Here is a 26,537-nt window from a genome sequence, read left to right as displayed (position 1 = left end):
CACTCTAGCTAAACAGATACATGGCTGTTCTCTGTATGGGATCTAAGATTTCTCACCTTAGGACATCAATCTTTTATCTTCACTTTTTTATGAAAACATCTTGACAGTCTTTCAAAATCAACTCATGTTTTTTTCTTATTTAGCCTGTTTATCTGGTGGATTATTGGAGTTGATTTTTTTTTTTTAAAAGAGAGAACACAAGCAGGAGGGGGAGAAGCAGAGGGAGAGGGAGAAGCATAATCGCCACTGAGCTGGAAGCCGTATCTGGGGCTCAATTCCAGGACCTGGAGATCATGACCTGAATTGAAGGTAGACACTTAACTATTTGAGCCATCCAGCACCCTTTCTTAGTTAAAGCAATCGATCGATCAATCAGTCTCTTAAAAAATCATTGTATCTGATAGTCATCAATATGGTTGGTATTTCTTAGTCCAAAGGCAAAGGGCAGACCTCTCTTTGGGTAAAGGTAAATTCTTTACTACATACTCCATATGAATAAAGTTTTGACTTCCCAAATGTGCCAGCTTTCTTGATTTTTAATGTTTAAGGTTGTTGCTTTTTAAAAATTGATATATAATGGGGCGCCTGGGTGGCTCAGTCGTTAAGCGTCTGCCTTCGGCTCAGGTCATGACCCCGGGGTCCTGGGATCGAGCCCCGCATCGGGCTCCCTGCTCCGCGGGAAGCCTGCTTCTCCCTCTCCCTCTCCCACTCCTCCTGCTTGTGTTTCCTCTCTCACTGTGTCTCTCTCTGGCGATTAAATAAATAAAATCTTTAAAATAAATAAATAAATAAATAGATAGATAAAAAAAATTGATATATAATGAACATACCGTAAAAGCATTTTAAAGCATACAGTCCAGTGTTTGTTCTTTTTTTAAAAAGATCCTATTTATTTGAGAGAGAGAGTGAGCGAGCACAAGCAGGGGGAGGGGTTGAGGGAGAAGCAGATTGTGCTGAGCACAGAGTCCGATGTGGGACTCGATCCCGGGAGTCTGGGATCATGACCTGAGCCAAAGGCAGACGCTTAACCTACTGAACCATCCAGGCGCCACACAGTGGTTTTCGTTTAATATATTCACCCAGAACATTTCCATTACCCCCAAAGAAACCCTGCAATATTAGCTGTCACTCCCCTTCCTTGCCTCACCCCCAGTACCCCAGCCCTAGGCAATCAATAATGTACTTTCTGTCTCCATAAACTTGTAATTTTGGATATTTCATATAATGGAATCATAGAATATGTGGCCTTTTGTGACTGGCTTCTTTCATATAGTGTAATGATTTGAAGGTTCATTCATATTGTAACATTTATCAATACTTTGTTCCTTTATTGCTAAATAGTATTCCATTGTATGCACATGCCACATTTTGTTTATCCATTCATCAATTGATGGACATTGGGGTTATTTTCAGTTTTTGGCTATTACGAATAATGTTACTGTGAACATCTATGTACACATTTTTGTATGGGAAGTTGCTTTTTGTATTTTTGTTCACAGGTTTTAGTTGCATCCAGCCAGAGGGAGAGAGAGGCTGTTGTGGGTCTGCTCTGTCTTCACCAAGTCTCTCTCACTCAATTTTAAATCATGAAATTGGATTGAAGGTGTTAAGGAGACTAATAAAGGGGCTGTTTTACTAGAGTATATATACAAGGTGTGGTGGTTTGGATTACCTGAGTAGTGCTGGAGACAATAGACTGATTTGAGATACGTGTTTCAGGACTTGCTGTTGGATTGGATGTGAGAAGTAAAAGGAAGGAGGAAATAAATGATTTCTAGGTTTCGGGATTACATAGCTGCCATTTACTATAGAAAGGAACCGAGGAATTAAACTGGTCAAGTGAGGAACTGATAAAGGATTCACTGAACATGTACTTGTGAGTTCAAAAAAAAAGTTTTGAACCTCAAGAGAGGTGAGAAAGTATTCAGGTGCAGGGCCTGGTTATGTTATAAGTCTCAAGATAGCAGTTAAAAGGTAGCATGATCTGGAGCTGTAGAGTAGGTATCTGTTGTCAGAGATAAATACCTAATACCTGTTTTGGCTGTCAGTAAGTGAAGAGTTCTCCTGGTACGTTATAGAATCCAAGAACACGTCCTTTTCCTTTCATGCTAATATGCTTTCACTTATGTTACAAGTCTAGGTTAGTAAAGTAGGTACTGAAGTCTGTTATTTATTTATTTAAAAATATTTTACTTATTTATTTGAGAGAGAGAATGACAGAGAGGACGAGAGGGAAGAGGGTCAGAGGGAGAAGCAGACCCCCCTCTGAGCAGGGAGCCCGATGTGGGACTCGATCCCGGGACTCCAGGATCATGACCTGAGCCGAAGGCAGTTGCTCAACCAACTGAGCCACCCAGGCGCCTGAAGTCTGTTATTTAAATAAAAATTTTTACTTTTAGAAAATTGCAAATTGAAACAAAAGTATGTGTCCTCCAGCTAAATTATAAAGGGTCTTCCCACCCCAGACTGTTTTGATGTCAATCTTAGGCATTTTATTACTTCAGCATTACAGTATATATCTACAGCTATGAACCCAAGGGACTGTGTGCAAATTGGATATTGTGGCCTATCAGAAAGAGAGCAACTAAGCACAGACATTAAGTATGCATACTATGGGTAAAACATACAAGGAACATTCTGTCAGTCGAATGCTTATATATGCTGTGAGACCATTCCTGCTAATCCTTGCTGTTATCACTCATTACTACTTTTTTCCTTAGTCTTGTACAACAGGTTTCACTCCTTCATCAGCTGTGGCAGCCATTGATGTTACAGTGTACTTTTATAGCATTAAGTGTGGGACTTCAAGCCTTCCTTCTAAAGTAGCCATTGCTTTAGTGCCTGCCCCCATCCCCAAGATTTCTTAACCTGCCTTGTTCATCCTATTAGCTATATTACCTTGACTCTTCTTATATCTGCTAATAGAGAAAGAGTTTTTAGGAAAGAAGAGAAAAATAACAAAATAATTATTTTCTGAGACCCTATTCTACTGGTTTTTCTTCCCATTCATAAGTAGAAGAGGAAAAGACCAATTAAGATTCTTGTTTTATGAATTTATCATCCATAGATTGAGTATTTTCTGAATTAGCCCATTTAGGAGTTGTCACAAGGATTCTTGATATATAATAATGATTTTGGCGAGGCAAGAATTTGAATCTTGTATGCCATAAAATTGATGTGGGAGAATAAGTTATGTAGCTGATAAGAATGTAAGTTTATCTAGTTGTTTACAACATCATGACCCCAATTAAAAGGGTAATCTCTTGCATTCCTCACCCTTGTGTCCCTTCCCTGACCCCTGTTTTAAAGCCAGTCACATTATTTCAGTCACAGAATATTATAGCTGGAAAAGATAATTGGGATATTACCATTACATCTCATTTTATTATTGAAGAATTAAGGCCCATGGAGATTGGTCAGGGCCATACAAGTTCTGTGAAACTAGAAACCCAGGCTTATTGCTTCTGGTTTTGTTCTTATTAGTGTATCATACTGCCTCTACAGCCCTAGTTTTTCCCTACTCTTCTGATTAGTCTCTGCTCTCTTTTTCAAATCAAACAATATTTATATTATGTGCTGACATATAATAACTTTAGGATAGTTGCTGTCTAACTGTAAATGGCTTTCTGGAAGAATTTGAAACAAAAACCTCAGGCATTATAGTAACTTGGCTTCTGAAGGGGCCAGTACATTTTTTTAAGTAGGCTCCACACCCAGTGTGAAGTCCAGTGTGAGGCTTGAACTCATGACCCTGCGATCAAGACCTGAGCTGAGATCAAGAGTCGGATGCTTAACAACTGAGCCACCCAAGGGCCAGTATATTTTTAAAGAACTTGTAGTGATGGAACATTTAAGTAGCTCTTTATATTGTTGTTTTGTAGAGCTCCCAGTTTCTTCCCTAACAAGGGTTGTTTTTCTGTTTTTTGTTTTTTTAATGTCTCAGTCTTGTATCCTAAGCAAGTTCCTTTAAGAGTTGGAATTGTAAAGAATCCTGGGAACTACCTAGCAAAGATCATACTCAGGAAACATTTGCCAGATTGAAATTTTACCTCTTTGGAGGAGTCCCAGTTGAATTTGATTAGTATTAATACATTTACTTGTGAACAAAATAATCTCTCTCGTGGTATTAAAGTATGTTTTATCTCATTTCATTCTAAAAACTAACCTAGCACCTGTTTTTTTCCCCCGTCTGTCCTTATGTAAAATACGTAGCAAGGGAAATAAAGTCTACAATCTCTGTTAATTTTCAGCAGAAATCATTATCTCTGCAGAGTAGGTCATTGGATTATTTGCCAAGCTGAATTGTCTTAAGGTGATTTACTAGAAAGAGCTCAGTTTAAGAATGAAGAACATTATTGATTATATTGATACCATATTTATCTAAAAATTAGCTGACTTTGAGTTCAGCCTGTGTTTTCTTTATCTGTCCATTGCAGTCTGCTTTCAAGCACACAAACCTTGTAGGGATGTCAAAAAGGATTAATAATGAAAAAACAAAAACCCCCAAATGCTTGCATATTGACAGAAAAGACTATTTTTATCCATTGTATTCAGCTTCATGGTAGTGAGTTCATTATGGATCAAAGGGAAGCTAATAAACCTTAGGGTCCATAGCTGATGGCTTTATGATGGCTCCTTGAAATTGAAATGCATGGGAAGAATATTAAAGAATATTCATTGTGTCCACATTTAACTCCAAACTGCTTTTAATAGTTTTTGTATGCCACATAATCAAGGTACTGCAACTGCTATCTGAAATGGTTTAGACTATTTAGTTGAGTTTAACTGTGCATTTCTAGACAAAGTCATATTTTGGGCTAATTTGTAAATTCTAAAGAAGTAATGAATGTTATATATAGCAAAGTGGGGAGAGGGTGCTAATTTGAAGAATTGTGGATATTGCTGGGAGGGGAAGGGAGAGTTTATTTTTTGACTTTACTATTAAAATTAAAAGTTTTTTTTTTCTTTCTTTCATTTTCTTGGGGTGCATTCCAACTCCAGAAGGTAAGAAGTATTACTTTATTCTAAGGAAGTATGTATAATGATAAAGTCTCTTCTACAAGTTTAATTGAACTCACCTTTGGATGCATGATTTTTACTTTATAAAACTAAACAATTAGTCCAGAAACTAAATAAGAGTGAAATTACTATGTAACTATTTATTATATTTGCTGTTTTTGTCCTTGCTGTTTGTAATAATCATTATTTGATCATAATTTTAGAAACCAATCAACATTTAGTTTTAAAATTATCATTTGACTTACTAGCATTGGGATACCTAGTATTCTGCAGAAACTATTTCGGGTTGAAGATGTGTGAGCTAACATTTGCTTTATGACTATAAGATTGAAAATATATATGTTTATGCTCTGATTTAGAGAGAATATTGGTAAAATCCTCTATGGTAGTGACACTTATTTAAAACCAGGTTAGAACAGGTTAAGATTCATAGTTTAGACCCTTTACTGAATTGGCTTTTTTCTGTGTTGACATAACATTTTAGACACACCTCTGTTTTAACATTTCCTATGTTATATTATAATTACATATTATAATTATCTGCCTTGCCTGTGAGACTTGAGAACAGGAACCACAACAATGTATTTTCATGTACTTGGGTATGGCGTGGCTTTTAGTTGGAGCTTAGTACATCTTTTTAACTCCGGCTATATTTGCATTCCATTAAGTTCATTTACAAGAATCTATTCATTTTTGAGTATCAGTTTATGGAGGAAACCTTAATCCAGGTTGTACAAAGTGTTAAAATTATAAATTAAAAATATTTAAAACTAGATAAGAAAAGTGTGTGTGTGTGTGTGTGTGTGTTTTGAGCGGGACTTATATTGATTAGATTCTTTAGGTACAAATAACAGGAACCAAATGTGAATAATTTAAACAAAATGGGATTTTTTTTTTGAAGAATGTGGGATAGCTCACAACCTCAGAGGAAAGAAACAGGCTTTGAAATTGAGAGAACTAAGGCAGCTTCAGAGATCAGGTAGCTAGAACTAATGGATGGGCACATCAAGACTCTCTGGCTGGGATGAGTTAGTCTATGTCTACTCTGTTCAAGGTTAAAATTTAAGAAAGAGTGAACCTGGCTGGCTCACTGTCTAGGCATGGTGAAATAACTTGACTTTCCAGTGGGGTAGGTCATAGGTCCCCAAAGCAAAGTGCACATTCTTTCCAGAAGAAGAGAAACAACAGATGTCGATATGTTGCGCACTGTAGAAAATTAGAGTACAACAGAAAAACATAAGCTACAAGCAGTTGTAATAACTAACCCTTCATACAGATGGGTCCAGTGGTAATATATGCACTACCCTAGTACAGTATCACAACCAGAATATTGCTTTTGCTACAATCTACTTTGTTTTACTTGTACTGATTTGTGTGTGTGTATGTATGTGCACTTGTGGATGTGTATTTGGCTCTGTGCAGTTTTATCACATGTATAGATGCACGTATCTACTACCAGCCAGAATATAGAACAGGTTCATCAACAAAAGGATCCCTTGTGTTGCCAGTTTCACAGCCACACCTCCCTAGTGCCACCTCCATCCATTCCCCTTAACCCCAACAACCACTAATGTGTTCTATATTTCTGCAATTTTGTCATTTCAAGAATTTTTATTAATGGAATCGTATAAAATATGTAATTATTTGGGATTTTTTTTCAGTGTAGTTCCCTGTAGATTCATCCAAGTTGTATGTGTCAATATTTCATTCCTTTTTATTGCTGAGTAGTATTCAGTGACATGGCTATACCAGAGCTTATTTAATCATTCACCCATTGAAGGACATCTGAACTGTTCCAGGTTCTTTTTTTTCCAGTTTTTGACTATTACAAATAAAGCTTCTATGAAAATTTGTGTACATGTTTTTGTGTGAACATAAGTTTTCCTTTCTCTGGCATAAATGCCCAGAAGTGCAGTTGTTGGGTTGTGTGGTAAGTGCATGTTAGTTTTAAAGAGATTTTCACATTGTTTTCCAGAGTGATTGTATCATTTTACATTCCCACAAGTATTATGCGAGATCCAGTTTCTCTGAATTTGGAATGTTTCTTGTAAATAGCATATAGTTGGATTGTGGGGTTTTTAAGTCAACTCTGCTAAATCTTTGCCTTTTAATTTGCATATTTACATCATTCATGTTTAAGGTGATTATTGATACAGTTTATGCCTGCCATTTTATTATTTGTTTTCTGTTTGTTTCCTCTGTTTCTTGTTCTACTCTCCTTCTTTTTGAAAAAGATTTTATTTATTTATTTGAGAGAGAACGAGAACTAGAGACAGAGAGAGCATACAGAGGGAGAGGCAGAGAGAGAAGCAGACTCCCCGCTGAGCAGGGAGCCCAATGCAGGGCTCCATCCCGGGACGCTGAGATCATGACCTGAGCCAAAGGCAGAGGCTTAACCAACTGAGCCACCCAGGTGCCCCTCTTGTTCTATTTTTCTTTTCTTGCCTTCTCATGTTATTTTTTTAGGATTCCATATTGGTTTATTTATAGTGTGTTTCTTTGTATCTGTGCATAATTTTCTCAGTGTTTGCTCTGGGTATTACAGTGTACATATGTGATTTATCAGTCTGATGGTATGAACATTTTACCATTTTAAGTGAAGTGTGGAAGCCATTCCATTTAGGGTCTTATCACTTAATGTTATAATTTTTGTTTCAATCATCAAGTATTAGTTAGAAATTCATGAGAAGGGTAGTCTCTTGTATGTACCCTTATTTCTAGTCTTCTTCTTTCCTGATGCTCCAGTATCCCTTTTTTTTAATCTTTTTATAAAGATTTTATTTATTTGAGAGAGAGAGAGAGCACGAAAGAGCAGGGGGGAGGGGCAGAGGGAGAGGGACAAGCCAACTCCGTGCTAAGCGTGGAGTGCAAGGTGGGGCTCGAACTCACATCGAGATCACAACCTGAGCCAAGATCAAGAGTTGGTCGCTCAACCAACTGAGCCTCCCAGGCACCCCAACAAATTATTTTTTGAAGTACTTAATGAAATCTGTTGAAGTTTGTTCTCTCTCCAGCTTATTTCTTTTAGAACTATGTAGCTTACATTGACAAGTATTCTATTTTTAGTTTGTTTTCTTCACTGGTACTTCTTTTACCCTGAATAGTGTGTCCTCATATGCAACCCTCTATACCTCTTTAGTTCAGAGACATGTGCTGTTTCAGGAACTTGGCCTAGCCAAGTTATGTTAGCATCCTGATCAGCTGAAATAAAGGCAGTTGATGATACTGTTTTATATGCAGTAGTTACAGAGTGACCTTTCCTAGAAGGATTGTGTTTCTCTCAAAGTCTATATTTTCTTTTTATTATGTGTTTCTCATAAGATTGAAAAGCAGGATGCTTTAGTTAATCAGTAGTGGAAATGGCTATTGGCTAAGATAGGAGTCACGTACTTTATGCATATGATCTATTTAATCTTAAACCCTCTGAAGTCTTTATTTCTTAAAGACATTGAAGCAATGAGAAATTACTTAACGAGTTAGTGGTAAAACTTAAATCTACATCTGTCTGACTGTAAAATATAAGTCCTACTTCTGTTGCCTCACTTTTGAGTGGGATGAGGAGACTGAGTAAGGCTCTTAAAGAACTCTTTTATATTTCTCATTAGGTGAAAAGTTATGGTGTTCTCTGAAGTCCTTCTCTATCGAGAGTTTGTAATTTTCTAATTTAAATATAATTGAACCTTGTTCATGTATTTACTTTAAAATAAAACAGAATCAGTCAAATAAAACAACCATTGGACCATATTTTTTCTTTTTCTTTTTTTCAAGATTTTATTTATTTGACAGAGATCACAAATAGGCAGAGCGGCAGGCAAAGGGAGAGGGAGAAGCAGGCTCCCCGTTGAGCAGAGAGCCCCACATGGGGCTCCATCCCAGGACCCCGGGATCATGCCCTGAGCCGAAGGCAGACGCTTAACCAACTGAGCCACCCAGGAGTCCCTGGACCATATTTTTTCTGTTTTTTTTTTTTACCCCTTTGATGAAATGGTTTTGCTCACATCTTATAGGTACTGGACAAAGCATGCTTTTGGAAAAACGGTAGTGGGGGAAAAGGCAATAATGGGAAGATAAAGATGAGAGGATAGAGAGAGAGTATAGAGACAAATTTTTCAGAGTCTGTGTTTATTTCTGTGACCTCCCTCTCCAGGCTAGTCCTAGATTACTCTTACTTGTTTTGTGCCCTTTCACTACTCTGCTAATCCACACCTGTCATTTTGGGGTCCCCACTGGGCTTCTCCAGAAATGCCTGTTTAAAAATTTCCCGGCACACCCTTTCCCTTTCCAGTGATTCTTTCCCTTTTGTTGCATGGTATGTTTGGGGAGGAAAATAGTCTGAAGAAACTAATTCGTTAACGTATGGATGGGTCAGATGCTATTTTTTAAATTTAAAAACTTACATTATATTTAAGTTACTTCCTTTTTAAAAGTAGATTAGTTGTTACCCAAATGAATTTCTTGTTGGAAGAATTGCTGGTTAACATGACCAAGAGAGAGCAAACAAAAGACTTTAGTGAAAGGGTTTTTAAGAATACAACAATTGCCAGTGAATTAAAAACATACCAAGATTATTTATTAATTTAGTAATTTCTTAACTCCCTATTTTTCAACATAATGGTGCTGTTGAGTTTGGTTTTGTTCTGTGTGGGTAGGCATGCCATAAAAATCAGTTCTTAGTTTTAAAGTTATGTGGTGCTGAATTTTTAGTTTGTATGTGGATAATGATTACATATGTTTCTGAGTTTGTATAGATGTATGTATAAGCATATCACATAAGCAAAAGATTCTTACATGTTTATTATCTTTGTATATTTAAAATTGACCTGAAATAGGGCATTCAAGCATCCATTGGGGAACTAGATGACTCTACATTTCTTGTAACTTTGGAAGTCTGAGCCTGTTATTTAATCCTATTGAAATTCCAGGGATTGAACTTTGAAGGATAAATATAGAATGTGTAATAGTTTAGTCAGAGATAGGGAAGCTGATTAATTGAGTCCTAGTTTTGACAAGCTTGTTCTGTAGGAGGGAATACAGAAAAATGAACAAGAGATTGGGATTAGAGATTAGGCTGGGTAATTTATTGCAAGGGGAAATATCAGTAAGAATAAATAGACTGGTGAAGTCTCTTTAAAGCTTTTTTTATCAATGGCTTGAAATGGACATAATAAATACTGGAGGACATTGGTGAATTTTATTTTTAATTTTAATTTATTTTTTATTTTTTAGAAAGCTTTTCTACCTTTATTTTTTTAATTTATTTTTATTTTTTAAAGATTTTTATTTATTTGTGTGAGAGAGTGTGAGCACAAGCAGGGAGAGTGGCAGGCAGAGGCAGAAGCAGGCTCCCCGCTGAGCAAGGAGCTGGATTTGGGACTCAATCCCAGGACCCTGAGATCATGACCTGAGCCGAAGGCAGGTGCTTAACCGACTGAGCCACCCAGGTGTCCCTATTTTTTATTTTTTTAAAGATTTTATTTATTTATTTGTCAGAAAGAGAGCATAAGCAGGGGGAGTGGCAGGCAGAGGGAGAAGCAGGCTCCCTGCTGAGCAGGGAGCCTGATGTGGGACTGGATCCCAGGACCCTGGGATCATGACCTGAGCCAAAGTTAGATGCTTAACCAACTGAGCCACGCTCAGTGGTTAATTTTAAGGATGGACTGTAAAGTTTATTAAATTTATTAAATTTCTTTTTCTTCTTCTTTTTTTTAAATTTTATTAAATCTCTTGGAGAGGATGCCCATGAGGAGAGAACCAAAAATATGAAAAGGAGTAGAGTTTAGGATTTTATGAAGAGTCTTAACGTACTTGAAGGGCTGTCTTAGAGAATAATCAAAGTGTTAATTTTTTTCCCCCACTCACAAAGATAACTTATTACAAGGTCATTTTGGAAAATTCAAAGTACAGAAAGTCATAGATTTTTTCACCGTGATAGCCACTGATTCCCAGCAAAAATCAAGACTAAAAATGGATTTACGGGAAGACACACACTTGGCTTAGCTTAAGGAAGAATTTATGAATTATTGGAAATGCTTGAGGCCATAGTTAGCCTCCACCACCTTATATGCTTGTGTGAAAGACTGGATGATGACCTACTGATGATGTTTTAGGAGGAGCTCTAAGCATCTGTAGTAAATGGGCTAGATGACCTGGGAAGCTCCTTGTCGACCTGTGGATTCGTCTGATTCTTACCTGTAGGTGTTGCATAAACTGAAAGTAAGGTAAAGAATGAGTAGGAGTTACAGGATTTTATTTGATCCAGCAAGTATGCTTTTGGGTATATATACAAAGGAATTGAGAGTAGGTACTTGAATAGATCTTTTTACACCAATATTCCTTGCAGCAATAATCACAATAGGCAAAAGAGAAACAACACAGATAGCCACTAATGGATGAATGGATAAAGAAAATGTGGCATGTATATCAGTGAACTATTATTCAGCCTTAAAAAGGAAGGAAATTCTAACATGCTGCAGTATGGATGAACTTCAAAGACACTGTACTAAGTAAAATAAACCAGACCCAAGAAGGGAAATACTGTGATCCCACTTATATGAGTCCTATTTATAGCGGCAAAAAGTAGAGAAGAGTGGTTGCCACGGGTTGGATGTAGGGGAGAAATAGAGAGATGTTTAATGGGCATAGAGTTTGAGTTTTGCAAGATAAGGGTTCTAGAGCTTGGTTGTATAAACAGTGTGAAGATACTTAAGTGTAAGTAAAGTGTTCACTTAGAAGTTAAAAGTGGTTGAGATGGTCAATTTTATTTTTATAGCTATGTATATAGTTATTTCTGATTGTGTTCAGTTCTTGATAGCAAAATTACAAATATGGTTAAATTTTTTTGTTACTGCACATTTATTTATTTTTAAAGATTGTATTTATTTATTTGAGAGAGAGAATGAGAGAGAGCATGAGAGGGAAGAGGGTCAGAGGGAGAAGCAGACTCCCTGCTGAGCAGGGAGCCCGATGTGGGACTCAATCCCAGGACTCCAGGATCATGACCTGAGCCGAAGGCAGTCGCTTAACCAACTGAGCCACCCAGGCGCCCTTGTTACTGCACATTTAAAACTAGCACCAACTTGCCTCATCTCTCTGGTAGGAAGGAAATATCAGTTAATCATAAATTAAGTGATTGTACAGTGTGTGTGCACGCGCTAGGAAATAAAGACATATCATCTGGCTCTGCTCAGTGCCAGTTCCATTATTTTTATTATTAATTCATTTTTTTTTACAGAGAGAGTGTGTGAGGGCACGGCAGCAGGAGGAGGGGCATAGAGACGGGGGGCGAGAGAATCTGGGCATGGAGCCTGACTGGGGGCTCAGTGTTTGATCCAGAGATCATGACCTGAGCCCAAATCAAGAGTTAGACGCTTGGGGCGCCTGGGTGGTTCAGATGGTTGGGCGTCTGCCTTCGGGTCATGATCCTGGGGTCCTGGAATCGAGCCCCGCATCGGGCTCCCTGCTTGGCGGGGAGTCTGCTTCTCCCTCTCCCTCCGCCGCTCCCCCTGCTCATGCTCTCTCTTCTTTCTGTATCTGTGTCTCAAATGAATAAAATCTTTTTTTTTAAAAATATTTTTATTTATTTATTTGAGAGAGAGAGAATGAGAGAGAGCATGAGAGGGAAGAGAGTCAGAGGGAGAGGCAGATTCCCTGCCGAGCAGGGAGCCGGATGCGGGACTCAATCCGGGGACTCCAGGATCATGACCTGAGCCGAAGGCAGTTGCTTAACCAACTGAGCTACCCAGGTGCCCATGAATAAAATCTTTAAAAAAAAAAAAAGGGAGACGCTTAACCGACTGAGCCACCCAGGCACCTCCTGTTATTTTTGCATTAAATGTAAGAATGTGTACTTACGGAAACCTCTGCTTCCTCTTTTTTTTTCTTTAAAGATTTTATTTATTTGACAGAGAGAAAGACAGCCAGAGAGAGGGAACACAAGCAGGGGGAGTGGGAGAGGGAGAAGCAGGCTTCCCACGGAGCAGGGAGCCCGATGCGGGGCTCGATCCCAGGACCCTGGGAACATGACCTGAGCGGAACAGATGCTTAACGACTGAGCCACCCAGGCGCCCCTGCTTTCTCTTATATCACCAACACTTACTACCTTTTGCTTACATGATAGCTCCTCTGTAAATGTTCAGTGAATGAGAAACCAGATTAACTTCTTTTCCACGTTTTTTGTTTTTTTTTTCGAAAAGCAACTTTATTGGTGCACCTGGGTGGCTCCGTTGATTGAACCACCAACTCTTGATTTCGACTCAGGTCTTGATCTCAGGGTCATGAGATCAAGCCCTGCGTCAGGCTCCGTGCTCAGCGTGGAGTCTGCTTGAGATTTTCTCTCTCCCTCTCCCTCTGCCGCTACTCCCTCTCATGTTTTCTCTCTTTCTCTAGAATAAATAAAACCTTAAAAAGCAGGGCGCCTGGGTGGCTCAGTTGGTTAAGCGACTGCCTTCAGCTCAGGTCATGATCCTGGAGTTCCAGGATTGAGTCCCGCATCGGGCTCCCTGCTCAGCAGGGTGTCTGCTTCTCCCTCTGACCCTCCCCCCTCTCATGTACTCTCTCTCTCTCTCTCAAATAAATAAATAAAATCTTAAAAAAAAACCTTTAAAAAGCAGAAGCAACTTTATTGAGGTATGGTATACATACTATAAACTTCACTCATTTTAAGTGTAGAATTCAGCGATTTTTAGTAAGTTTACTGGATTGTGCAGCCATCACCATAATCCAGTTTTAGAATATTTCCATTTCCCAGTAAGATCCCTAACACATGTATACAGTTAATACAGGTCCCCACTGCCAGTCCCTAGTCTACTTTTTGTCTGTAGATTGACCATTTCTGGATATTTCGTATAAATGGAATGATATGTGGGTTTTGAGGTTAATCCATATTGTAGCATTTTTCAGTAATTCATACTTTTTCATTGGTCCATGTTTTTTTTGGATAACTTTTCTCATACGGTGCATGCTTTTAGCTTTTTATTTATTTGTTTGACATATAATTTCAGACTAAGAAAGTTGCAAAAGTGGTACAAAGAATTTTTATATAACTTCTACCTGAATTCCCTAAATGTCAACATTTTATTCTTTCTCTATCATTCTATCTAATTTGTATTTCTTAAATGTCAGAATAAATTGTAGACTTGATGCCCCATTCACCTTTAAACACTTCACAGTGTGTTTTCAAAGGGAAAGTACATTCTTTTACATAACCGCAATGTACCTCTCAAAATCAGAATACTAACACTGATATAATATTACTACTATATAATCAACAGATTTTATTCAGATTTGGTAATTCTTCCCCTGATATCCTAATTCAGGCTCACACATTGCCTTTGCATTTAGTTTCCACGTGTCTTTATAGCCTCCTTTAATGCGGTGCCGTTCTTTAATCTTTGTCTTTCATGACCTTGGCATTTTTAAAGATGGCCAGCTCTTTAGTAGTCTGTCCCTCAAATTGGATATGTCTGATGTTTTCTCCCTATTAGATTCGGGTTGTGCTAGAGCAGGCGGGAGCAGAGGGTGTGGGAAAATGGTCAGGTCATAGTAAAAATTTGATTCTAAGAGCATTATGATGTCATGGATGAATTTTAAGTTTGGCAAGGTGGCATGATCATATTTGTTTTTAAAAGTTTCCTCTGGGGGCGCCTGGGTGGCTCAGTCGGTTAAATGTCTGCCTTCGCCTGAGGTCATGATCCCAGGGTACTGGGATCAAGTCCTGCGCAGGGAGCCTGCTTCTCCCTGTCCCTCTACCTGCCTCTTTGCCTACTTGTGCTCTCTCTGTCTGTCAAATAAATAAAATCTTAAAAAAAAAAAAAGTTTCCCCTGACTTTGGAGTGAAGAATTGATGGGAGTGGAGGTGATTGACTATCACTTGAGACAGGGAACACTGGAACACTATGAGACTGGACTGGAGGAGCAAGTTGTTAGGGTAATGACCACGGTTACTGAATCTCTTCTCTGACTACACTTTATATATATATTATCTGTAATCTGTGCAGTCAAATTACAAAGTAGGTGGTATTACATCCATTTTACAGAGGAGAAAATGAAGATTAAGGGTATTTAAAGTGACTTGCCCATTGCCACTGTCAGATCTGAATTGGGATGGGTTCGTGAATATCTAAATCTGGCTCTTTTTGCTACAAGGTGATATCTCCTTTCCTTAGTTACTATATTTAATGCTTCATCTGAGCAGTGTAATTACAAACCTCAGGTCTGTCAGCCCTCCTCGTCACTGCTAAGTAACCACTTTTCCTGTAAAGGGAACTAAATAAGGTCATTGGCAGTATAACTAAAGTTACTTCTGTTCTTGGGCTTTGTGTATGAAACATCTTACTTGTATTTCCTTACATGAGGTGGATTCAGCATAAAATTACAGCACTGCACTTTTTCCTTTCCTAACCTTCTTCCCCAACTCTGCTGTCTTGAGCATGGGTAAGAAAAATTAGAAGCTGCATTGTCTCATGATAATTCTGTAATCTTTGAGGTATTGTAGCTTTAGCTGCTTTGGGTGTCAGGACTTCCCTCATACTGTACTGTATTTGACTTTGCCATGGCATTGATCTCCTCAGTACCAGGGTGTTATTGACCATTCAGACGGTACTTATTTCTTGGAGTTACTCAGTTATTTTTATTTCATTATGTAATTCTGGAGTTATTTTCCTTGAAGATCTATTCCTGCCATCTTGGGAAATGTACCCTATTATACTTCTTGCCATTGCTTCATTATTCATAAAAATAAACTCTGCCAGGATTCTGACTTTTTACATTTTCCTGAAACCAAATCTAAAATTTTGTTTTAAATGGTGTAGTGTTCTGGTGGTGTCTGCGTGGCTCAGTTGGTTGAGCATCTGACTCTTGATTTCGGCTCAGGTCATGATCCCAGGATCCTGGGATCGAGCCCCACATCCGGCTCTCTGCTCAGTGGGAAGCCTGCTTCTCTCTCTCCCACTCCCCCTGCTTGTGTTCCCTCTCTCGTTGTCTCTCTCTCTGTCAAATAAATAAATAAAAATCTTCAAAAAAATATATTAAAAAAACCCCAAAAAACAACAGTATAGTGTTTGCATATCTCGTGGGTTATTCCAAACTTACTTCCTTTAAAGGAAAATTATACCCAGATTTGCAAGGAAAGTATTATGATGGTGTTTGAATGATTTTTACCACATCTTTTCACCAGATGTGTGTACCATTTACTTTAATTTCTTGGGTTTTACTTTAAGGAGTTTTTTTGGTTTGGGTTGGGTTGTTTTGTTTTGGTTTTGGTTTGTTTTTGTTTTTTGGGGTTCTAGGTACTAGATCCTAGATCACATTATTTGTTTCTTTCTCTGAGTTAAAGTACTTTATTATTTTTAAAGATTTTCTTCTTTTATTTTAAAGATTTTACTTATTTATTTATTTTACACAGAGACATAGACAGAGAACACAAGCAGGGGGAGAGGCAGAAGGAGAGGTGCTGAGCAAGGAGCCCAGTGTGGGACTTGGTCCCAGGACTCTGGGACCATGATCTGAGCCAAAGGCAGACACTTAACCGAGTGAGCCACCCAGGCAACTCAAAGATTTTCTTTCTTTCTTTCTTTTTTTTTAAAAATATTTTATTTATTTATTTGACAGAGAGAGACACAGTGAGAGAGGGAACACAAGCAGGGGGAGTGGGAGAGGGAGAAGCAGGCTTCCCGCTGAGCAGGGAGTCCGATGCGGGGCTCGATCCCAGGACCCTGGGATCATGACCTGAGCCGAAGGCAGACGCTTAACGACTGAGCCACCCAGGTGCCCCAAAGATTTTCTTTTTTTAAAGTATCCCTACATTCAAGATGGGACTCGAACTCACAACCTGGAGATCAAGAGTCGCAGACTCTACTGACTGAGCCAGCCAGGCCACCCCTGAAGTACTTTAAATATACAGAATTGCAGTTTCTATTCCATAATTCTAAAATCCAAAATGCTTGAAAGAAGTTTTTTTCATACATTTGATACCAAACTCGTTTGACAATAGCACTTCTCTTAAACTGACATAAAACTATATATATTATTAGTTTATCCCATTTAGTGTAAATATTTATGTTTCAGTGTATTTGGTTATGGGATGCTGTCCCTAGTCCTCCTGATGGTGTTACATAATAGATGGCATATCATGTTACTTTTCTAAAATTCAAAAGATTTTTATGCCTAAAACATTTGGTCGTAACTGTTGTGGTTCAGTGATTGTGGACCTGTGTCTCTATTTTTAGCACTGATTATGGTGTGCTATGGCTTTGTTCCTTCATCTGTCTTCCCTTTTCTGAGCTAAGAAAGATTTCCTCCTTGGAGCTACCCACAGACCCTAGTTTATTGGCCTAAACAGAGTGGCTACTTAATACTGGGATCGAATACCATTCGATGGGGCAAACTTTTACCAGATGGATTATTGAACTACAGATAACATGTCTTTTCACTTGGTCTTATTTTCTTTCTAAGCAGTCTTTTTCGTGTTATGCTTCTGTTTTGTTTCTTCTTACTGGAATCTTGGGTTCACTATTTACTAATCTTAACAACCTTATATATGTTAGTTTTTTCATTTATAAAAATGGCATAACAATTTTGCCTGCCTCAAAGGATTGTTGTGAGGGCTAAACAGAATGCTTCTTAGAATTTAGCACTTGTTAATGTAGTTGTTATTGATTCGTGCATGTCCTGTTGGTTACTTTACTAACATATGGTCAACCATTCCCATATTGGACTTTGAAGTCATTTTCAGTGCTTTGACATTTTTAACAATGCTGGATATGATCCTTCCATATATGGCCGTAAGTCTTTGTGGCCTTATTTTTGTAGGATAGATAGAAATGGGATTGTTGGATCACTGGGCCCTAATATTTTTCATTTCAGTGGATACTTCCATGTTTCTTCCCTAAGGCAAAATTGAGATGGGGTGGGGAAGGTAGCAGTTTCTGCTTCTGCCAACAGTCTATGAGGAGTACTCATTTGCCCATAACTGTACTAACAATGGATTTTATCAATTCATTTGCTTTTTTGTTTTTTATTTACTTATTTATTTTTAAAGATTATTTATTTGAGAGGGCGCCTGGGTGGCTCAGTTGGTTGGGCGACTGCCTTCGGCTCAGGTCATGATCCTGGAGTCCCGGGATCGAGTCCCGCGTCGGCTCACTGCTCCTGAGCAGTGAGCCTGCTTCTTCCTCTGACCCTCCCCCCTTTCATGTGCTCTCTCTCTTTCTCATTCTCACTCTCTCAAATACATACGTAAATAAAATCTTTAAAAAAAAGATTTATTTGAGAGAGAGCACACATGGTCAGGGAGGGGAGGAGGGGGACAAGAAGACTTTCTGCTGAACAGGGAGTTTGATGTGGGGCTCCATCCCAGGACCCCAAGATCATGACCTAAGCTCAAGTCGGATGCTTAACTGACTGGGCCACCCAGGTGCCCGTGTTTTTTATTTTAAAGTAATTATAGACTCACAGGAAAATGGAAAAATAGTCTCATGCTTATGTCACTCAGCTTCCTCCAGTGGTAACATCATATAACTATAGTACAATATCAAAATCAGGCAATTGATTAACAGTACCGTTAACTAAGACTTGGATTCATTTGATGTCTTCCAGTCTGATCAATGGTATCTTGATTTTTTTTTTCTCCTTTGATCACTAATAAGTTTGGGCTTCTCCATGTGTTCCAGTGACCATTTATGTTGCATGTTTTGCGATCATTTATTCTATCCTTTATCCATTTTCTTAAATTGGTTGTTTGTGTTTTCCTAAAAGCAGCTCTCTGGACTCTTCATTGTTTTGTCTGCTATTTTTTTTGCAGTTACTTATTTCAGCTTCGTATACTTTCTATAGTTTGGTTGATCTTGTTTTTTTTTCCCTACGTAGAGCTTTTTATTTATTTATTTATTTTTAAATATTTTATTTATTTGACAGGGAGAGACACAGCGAGAGAGGGAACACAAGCAGGGGGAGTGGGAGAGGGAGAGGGAGAAGCAGTCTTCCCACTGAGCAGGGAGCCTGATGCAGGGCTCGATCCCAGGACCCTGGGATCATGGCCTGAGCGGGAGGCAGACACGTAACGACTGAGCCACTCAGGCGCCCCTAGAGCTTTTTGTTTTTATTTAGTTAATTTGTTTCTCTTTTGTGGTTCTTAGGTTTTCTCTCTTATTTAGATAGTTTTATCCATCTGGAAGGTTGTATACTATTTTTTTTTTTTTAAGATTTTATTTATTTGAGAGAGAGAGCAGAAACAGGGAGGGAGAGAGAGGGGGAGAAACAGACTCCCTGCTGAGCAGGTAGCCCAAGGCAGCTTGATCCCACCACTTTGAGATCGCGACCAGATCGGAAGGCAGACGCTTAACCAACTGAGCCACCCAGGCGCCCCCTATTTTCCTTTTAATACCTTCTACTTTTTACTTTTTGGTCTTTAATCCAGTTGGAATGTGTTTTGGGTATACTGTGAGAATTATTTTCCCCAGATGTATAACATGCTGTTCCAGCACTACTTAACATAAACTATTTTATTTGCTACTCTTTTGGGTTGCTTATGACTTAAAAACCTCAGTGATTCCAAAGGTAGGGATGACTCAAGGCATTGCTTGATACAGTGGCAAAAGTAATATTGCTAAAATTATTGCTGTTTTCTTTACCCCCCTCCCTCCCTCCAGTTCAGTGCCTTTTTGGGTGTTGTATTTTTCCCTATAATCCTTACCTAACGCTTCTTTTGTCTGTCCTGTGTGTTGTTTACCCCAGTCCCAGATATTTTCCTCATGGTCACATGATTGAAAGTTTTAGGCATTACTTCCTCTTACTGCTCAGGGGAAGAGAAAGAGTTTCTTTCTGAAGCTTCTCAGCAGAACAAGTTTCTCTTCTTAAATGCCCAAGTAAATAGCTCCTTAGATTGTTGCCCCAGATTGAATCCTTTGTCCGTTCCTGAATCTGTCGCTGTGGGAGTGGGGAAGAATGGGGTGCACACAGAAATGCTGATTGGCATTTTCAACCAGGAAGTAGGGGTTAACAGTTTGGATTTACACCTGTGATTAATTCTGTCTCAGCCACCTTTATGAGGGTGGGAAAGGGATAATGTTTTATGGGAAATTTTAGATACTGTCTCCAGAAGAGGGTTCAGGTAGATGCCAGGTAGTCAAACCACAGGTGACCAGATCATGACCTTGTCTCCTTCCTACTACACAGATAATACAGAAAGGTACAGAATTGTAGAAAGGTACAGAGCTTGCAGCTTTTACACTTATTATGATCTGTTTCTGTGTTCTGTTTTGTTCTACAACAGGCCAGGGTGTTCATTTGCCTCTTTACCCTGTCCTAGAAACATATTGCCTCAATACTAGTCGCTTAGAGTACATTTTAATATCTTCTTAAGAAGGCTCCCATCATTTTTTCCCCAGAAATTTCTTATATATTTATTTGATATAAACTTTGGGACTCTGACTAGAATTGCGTTATGTGTATTTTTAAGATGGAAATTCCAAATTATATAAAAATATGAGCAGCAGCCTGGAGGCTCTCAATACTTTAACAAAAAAAAAAAAGAAAAACAATTTTTTTTTAATTTTCTTCGTTGCTCTCCTTCTTCTTTACAGTTTTTGACCCTCAACACTTGCACAAGTACCAGAAGAGAATGGACCCATGGTCCTCCTATCCCCCACAGAGAACTCCTATTTTTAAGTATATCCAAGATCCCTAGCAGCCTCTTCTAGTAGGCTTATTTGGGTTATTGAGTGGTACCAGCAGAGAACTGAGAGGGAGAACAGCTGGGAATATGCAAATAAGCTGCCTTATCCCTCAGGTATTAGGAGAGATTTTTTTTTAATTAAGGATGCCACACATCTTCCATTATATTGCTATTTGTTTTTTTTTTTTTTAAAGATTTTATTTATTTATTTGAGAGAGAGAGAATGAGAGATAGAGAGCACGAGAGGGAAGAGGGTCAGAGGGAGGAGCAGACTCCCCGCCGAGCAGGGAGCCCGATGTGGGACTCGATCCCAGGACTCCGGGATCATGACCTGAGCCGAAGGCAGTCGCTTAACCAACTGAGCCACCCAGGCGCCCCATTATATTGCTATTTGTTATGTTAGGTACAAAAAGATAGGAAAATGAAATGTGATAACAGAAAGGAAAATAATATATTTTTTACAGTTTTATGCCTAAAACTCTAGAAATACAGTAAATGTGTATTGAAATTAGTAAACATTTAACCAAGGTGCGACATAGACGATAAATATTCCAAAACCTACTTTATACCTCTTTAAGTGATACCGTGATAGGTCTAAGTACAAGAGACCATTGCATTATACGTGTGTGTGTGTGTGTGTTTATATATATATATGTATATATACATGGCAAAGTATACATGTTGTATACTTGAAACTAATGTATTATATATGTCAGTTAAATCAATAAAAATATAAAAAAATAAATACAAGAGATGATAGAAATGTATTCATTTCACACCTTAGATTCAGTCTGTTGCAGCAGTGTGCAAGATTTATATATATATATAACACATATATATGTTATATATATATAATATATATATATTTTAAGGAGACTAGTATTTTTATTTGAATCTGTAGGTATGTTCTTTCCTCCCTCTGTTTTACTTCTGGGCCTGTAAAGCTTGTGTTAAATGAAGTCGAGAATGTTTTTGTTTGTTTGTTTTAAATCTCAGCTTTAGTGAGGTATAATTGACAAAATTGTAAGTGAAATACAATATTTACAAAATATATTTGTAAGACTTCTGTGAGGTCTGTGAGGTCCATGTTTTCTTACATGTTAAATATTGGATCAGGATTAAGAAAATGAAAGAATTATCTTTCCTTTAGCTATATGAGGATGAATTTTACATCTGTTTTCTCCATGGAAGCCTCTCCGTAGATTGATAGACTTTTTATAGTTTATAAAATGTGTTTATGTCAAAGGATGTTGCTCAGTTAATTTTATCTTAAGTCAGTGTTACGTAGGATACTCAGACACAAAAACTAATCATTGTGCTCCTCTTGTTCTTTTTTTTTTTTTTTGCAGTGGGACTTCCCCTCTTGCATGCCTGAATGCAATGCTGCATACAAACTCCCGAGGTGAAGAGGGCATCTTCTATAAGGTTCCAGGTAGAATGGGAGTATATACTTTGAAGGTAAATATTTTTGTTAGGGCAGCATTTATAAGGTAAAAACATGAAGTGATGACATCTAAATGATATTTGTATCATAGAGACAGAACTCTGTTCTTGAAGAACTTATTTTCAGGAAGAGGTAATATGTTCAATTCTGTATCCTGTACATTTTTACACTAATCTGTGGCCATCTGTATGTAGACCAGAGAACTAACTTTATTTTGTATTCTTTATGATAATGCTGTCTTGAAAGGATGAACTGAAAATGACTTCCAGTAACTTTTTAAAGGACCTCAGAACATTTGAGTAATGAGTGTTACCTTGGAGCATATGACTTTGTTATTTAATTCTCCATTACAGTTCAGAGCTGCGGCTCTTTTTTTTTTGTAATGGACAACGCCCAAGTTCAGAAGATTGCATTTTCTTGTTTTGTGTTTGCCAGATAGTATAAGAACTGGAATATGGACCCAGGTCTGACTGAATTCCTGAGCTCATGTTCTTTTTACCATAATAGTCTTGCTGATTTCTATGTCTGGCACTGAGAAGACACCTTGACTTATCAGTGTCCCTTCAGTCACAAACAGGAAAACCAACTCAAAGGAGCTTGATTAAAACAGAGTTTATTAGTTCATATAACTGTAAATTCTAAGAAAACTCAGCCCGGATCCAGGAGGTCCCATGATGTCATCAGGGATTGATCTCTTTGCTTTCTTTTGGCTTTATTCTCAGGCAGTCTCTCTCCTATCATACATGACTTCACTGTCAACCCCCGCTTGGCAGGCTGTTAAGTCTGAAGAGAAAGCTTCAGGAACTGAACTGGGAGCCCTTCAGTTAGTTCTGATTTGGCTTAATTGGTGTGTCTTGGCCCATGTGTCTATACCTGAATAATCGCTGTTGCCAAATGCATTGAGTCTTCTGACTGGCTATATGTAGGTTCATGATCACTCTTGATGTGAGGTTGAGGGTAAGCCCTCTGCCAGATGAATGCAGGGATTGTTTGCCAAAGGAAATTATCAGCAGAAGGAGAATTAATACTTGGCATGCGCTGACTATTGTCCATGTGTACATGGGACTCTGTCCCCTCTTTTTAGCTTTGAGCTGTAGTCATCACTATGCTCAGTGGTTGTGTGTAGCCCACTAACATTAGAAAGTTCTAATTTGGGGCGCCTGGGTGGCTCGGGTCATGATCCCAGGGCCCTGGGATCGAGCCTCGCATTGTGCTCCCTGCTCTGCGGGAAGCCTGCTTCTCCCTCTCCCAATCCCCCTGCTGGTGTTCCCTCTCGCTGTGTCTCTGTCAAATAAATAAATTAAATCATAAAAAAAAAGAAAGTTCTAATTTACCTGTAGTACCTCCTTCTTATATACTTTGTTAAACTTCCTGTGATACAGGGCTCTACTCCCACAGGGAGCTTTTTGCGTTGCTTTTAAGTTTTAGCTGTTCTAGACCTTCCATATTGAAAATAACATCAATTAAATGCTTATCCTATGCTGGACACTGTAGAGACTATAAAGAAGAATAAACTGTGGTCCCTGATCTCTCTATGCGCACACAGTTATTGAAGTAATTATATGCTGCCGAAACATACTGTGATATTCTGTACTATAAGGCATCGTCGTAGTGTAGAGAAATAAAGATTAATTTTGAATAAGAGGATCTAGAAAACCTTTGTTTTTGTTTTAACTTGCAAGATTTTAGTTGAACTTTGGCTGGTAAGTAATGGGAGGAAGGACCTTCCAGGATAAGGAACTAGCTTAAGCAAAGGCACAGATGGAGCGATTCAGAATGGATTTGAAACTAGCGTAGATTGAAGTGGTTGCCGTCATCTGTGTGGGCTAGTGAGGTAAGGAGTTGGGGGCGGGGTAAACATTAGGTGAAGATCAAATTGTGGAGGTTTTTTGAAAACCTGAATTAGCAGTTTGAGAGAGAGAGAGCACTGAGGAGATGGCAGAGGTTTTTCAGGAGAATAGTATGATCAAATCTGTGTTAGGAAGATAATTCAAATTGGATAGATTTAAGGGATTGTTTACAAGAGATAATTGGCCTGAACTATGAGAACGGTTAAAGAGAGGCAAGGGACATTAGAGAAATAAAATGTATCCTATGGAGTGGGTAAAAGGAGGGTGAAATGATTCTGAGATTTAGGGCATGCACAGCCGGCCAGTTGATCCTGGAAGGGTTACAAGTTTAAGCTTAAGAATTACATCTGTACTTAAAAATACTTGTTGAGCCTACAGGTCAGGAGGTCTGGCTGGCAACTATGTAAAAGTTGTTCCACATTTTGAAGGAAAGGATAGAAAAATATGGGATGTGTATTTCAAGAAAGCATATGACATAAGAAATGTCTTAGAAATGGCACGAGGATATAAACCTAAGTGGGAAGTAATAGTTCCTTACTAGATGAGAGGTTATTACCTTGGCTATAATGTGTCAGTTGTAGGAAGGAGGGTCACATGTTAGGATTATTTTTTATCTGATTATAAAATGTGGGAAAATAAAAAAATATATTGAGGAAAAAATTAGCCATAGTTTCATAACTTAGAAATTCACTAATATGTTTGTTTACATGTGTATATTTTTATATACTACATACATACATAGTAGGTAATATTTATTGAGCTCTTATTACATGCCAGGTACTATTCTAAGCATTTTACATTTAACTCATTTAATTTCAGAATGATCTTTTAAGGTAGGTATTATTATCTCCATGTTACAGACAGGGGAACTGAGGCATAAGAGGTTAAGACTTTGATCAGACTGCATAATTAGGCAAAGATAAAGCCAGAGTTCAACTCCAGAAAGTCTTAGTTTTCTAGTTCTTGATCTTGCACCTATCCTACTATATCTCTTACATACTGTGCTGACACAGGTATCTTTTCTGATTAGCATTCTCATTATTCAGTGGAAACCAAAGATTTCTGTGAGTTTTTAAAAAAATTTACTCCTTTTGGGGTGCCTGGCTGGCTCAGTCAGTAGAGCATGCCAGTAGGGCCTGTGACTCTTGATCTTGGGGTTGTAAGTGTGAGCCCCACATGAAGAGTTTACTTAAAAATAGAAAAAAAAAATTTAGATTATTCCTTTTGTATTTGACTCTTGTTACTTATTAACCATTATTTAGGAATCAATTAGATTCAAATAATGCACTGTTTCTTCCTATCCAGAGTCAGCTCAACTCACAATACTTAATGGTACATACACACAAATATATATCCTTGGATGATGAGTATATCTACCTTTTACAAAATTGTTATTGTATAGTTTTTTTGTTCTGGACATCTTCTCATTTACTTGGACTTACATATACCCAGTTGTTTCGAATTTAAGAAATTAGATTTCTCTGTTGTGCTTTCATATGATTGTCATGTATAATTTTTATCTTTGGATGTAGATGGAAACGTTAGCTAATTTGACCCAAAGAAGAGAGATGACAGGAATTCAGAAAATATTGCTGGTTCTGCTACTGAATCCTATAATACTAAAAATTAATCAGCACAGTTAAGTTGCAACAATGCATATAAGAAATTTAATTCCTATTTGCTGAAATGGTAATGATTAATCCTAATTGGATGCCTACATTTTCAGAAGGATGTGCCGGATGGGGTGAAAGAGCTATCAGAAGGTTCGGAAGAAAGCAGTGATGGTCAGTCAGACTCCCAGAGTTCTGAGAACAGCGGCAGCAGCAGTGATGGTGGCAGCAACAAGGAGGGGAAAAAAAGCAGGTGGAAAAGGAAAGGTAAATCCACCTGATCTCTCAATAAAGTACTGAATGCTATAGTACAAATGCTCTTGTGAGTAGCTCCTCTCTTTTCAGATCCCAGGACAGTCTGTCTCTTCCTTTCCTTTTATGATTGGTACCATCCAGTTGACTTTCTTGTAATGATGGAAATGTTCTGTGTCTGTGCTGTCCAACCCAACACAGCCAGTAGCTCAGTATGTCTGTTGAGCACTTGAACTAGGGCAGTTTGAGGAATGGAATTTTTTATTCTTTTTAAATTTTAATTTAAATAGCCACACGTGGCTAGTGGCTATCAGTTGGACAACATGGCTCTCTAGGTTTTACTTGGGTTAATATTCAGCTCTTGGTCATCCATAGCCTTTTTGAAGGATGCTCTTATCTGATTTGCCTCTTTAATCCTCTCTTCTAAAATTTGAGCACTTATTGCTCTAACAGCTCTCTACTTACCAGGAAAAGAATGCTTTTCATTTCTACTAGCGAAGACTAAATTTAGTCTGCTGTTCTTTGCTCTCCCCTGCTTGGTGTTTGCTTCATAGCTTACCCAAAAAACATTTTTTAGGGAATAATGTCTGTTGCTGCAGCTTCCCTGGGATGGATTTTCCACTTAAGAATAATTTTATTACCTATTCTTGCTAATTATATGTAGCTTCTTGTCAGAGTCTTCTTGTTTTTAC

General features: G+C 38.2%; 1 protein-coding gene across 2 annotated transcripts in view; it reads left to right on the top strand.

Moving 5' to 3' along the window:
• The window catches only part of ASXL2 (ASXL transcriptional regulator 2), a 141,965-nt gene that overhangs the window by 61,123 nt on the left and 54,305 nt on the right, over positions 1-26,537 (top strand). Inside the window, exons 1-3 of one of the 2 annotated variants that reach the window (XM_088026356.1) lie at positions 4,985-5,004; positions 22,039-22,147; positions 25,710-25,860. In XM_088026356.1, the coding sequence (XP_087882482.1) occupies positions 22,070-22,147; positions 25,710-25,860 (229 nt within the window). In that variant the 5' untranslated portion in view covers positions 4,985-5,004; positions 22,039-22,069. Of the gene's footprint in view, positions 1-4,984; positions 5,005-22,038; positions 22,148-25,709; positions 25,861-26,537 lie in introns of those variants that run through there. The other variant, XM_028099391.2, reaches the window with a different exon arrangement.

The sequence above is a fragment of the Eumetopias jubatus genome, unplaced genomic scaffold, assembly GCF_037043125.1.
Source record: "Eumetopias jubatus isolate StellerSeaLion01/CBP00866 unplaced genomic scaffold, mEumJub1_p1.0 scaffold_9, whole genome shotgun sequence".
Classification (NCBI taxonomy): Eukaryota; Metazoa; Chordata; class Mammalia; order Carnivora; family Otariidae; genus Eumetopias; species Eumetopias jubatus.
Note: the sequence above shows the minus strand (reverse complement) of the source record. Positions and strands in the feature narration are given on the sequence as shown.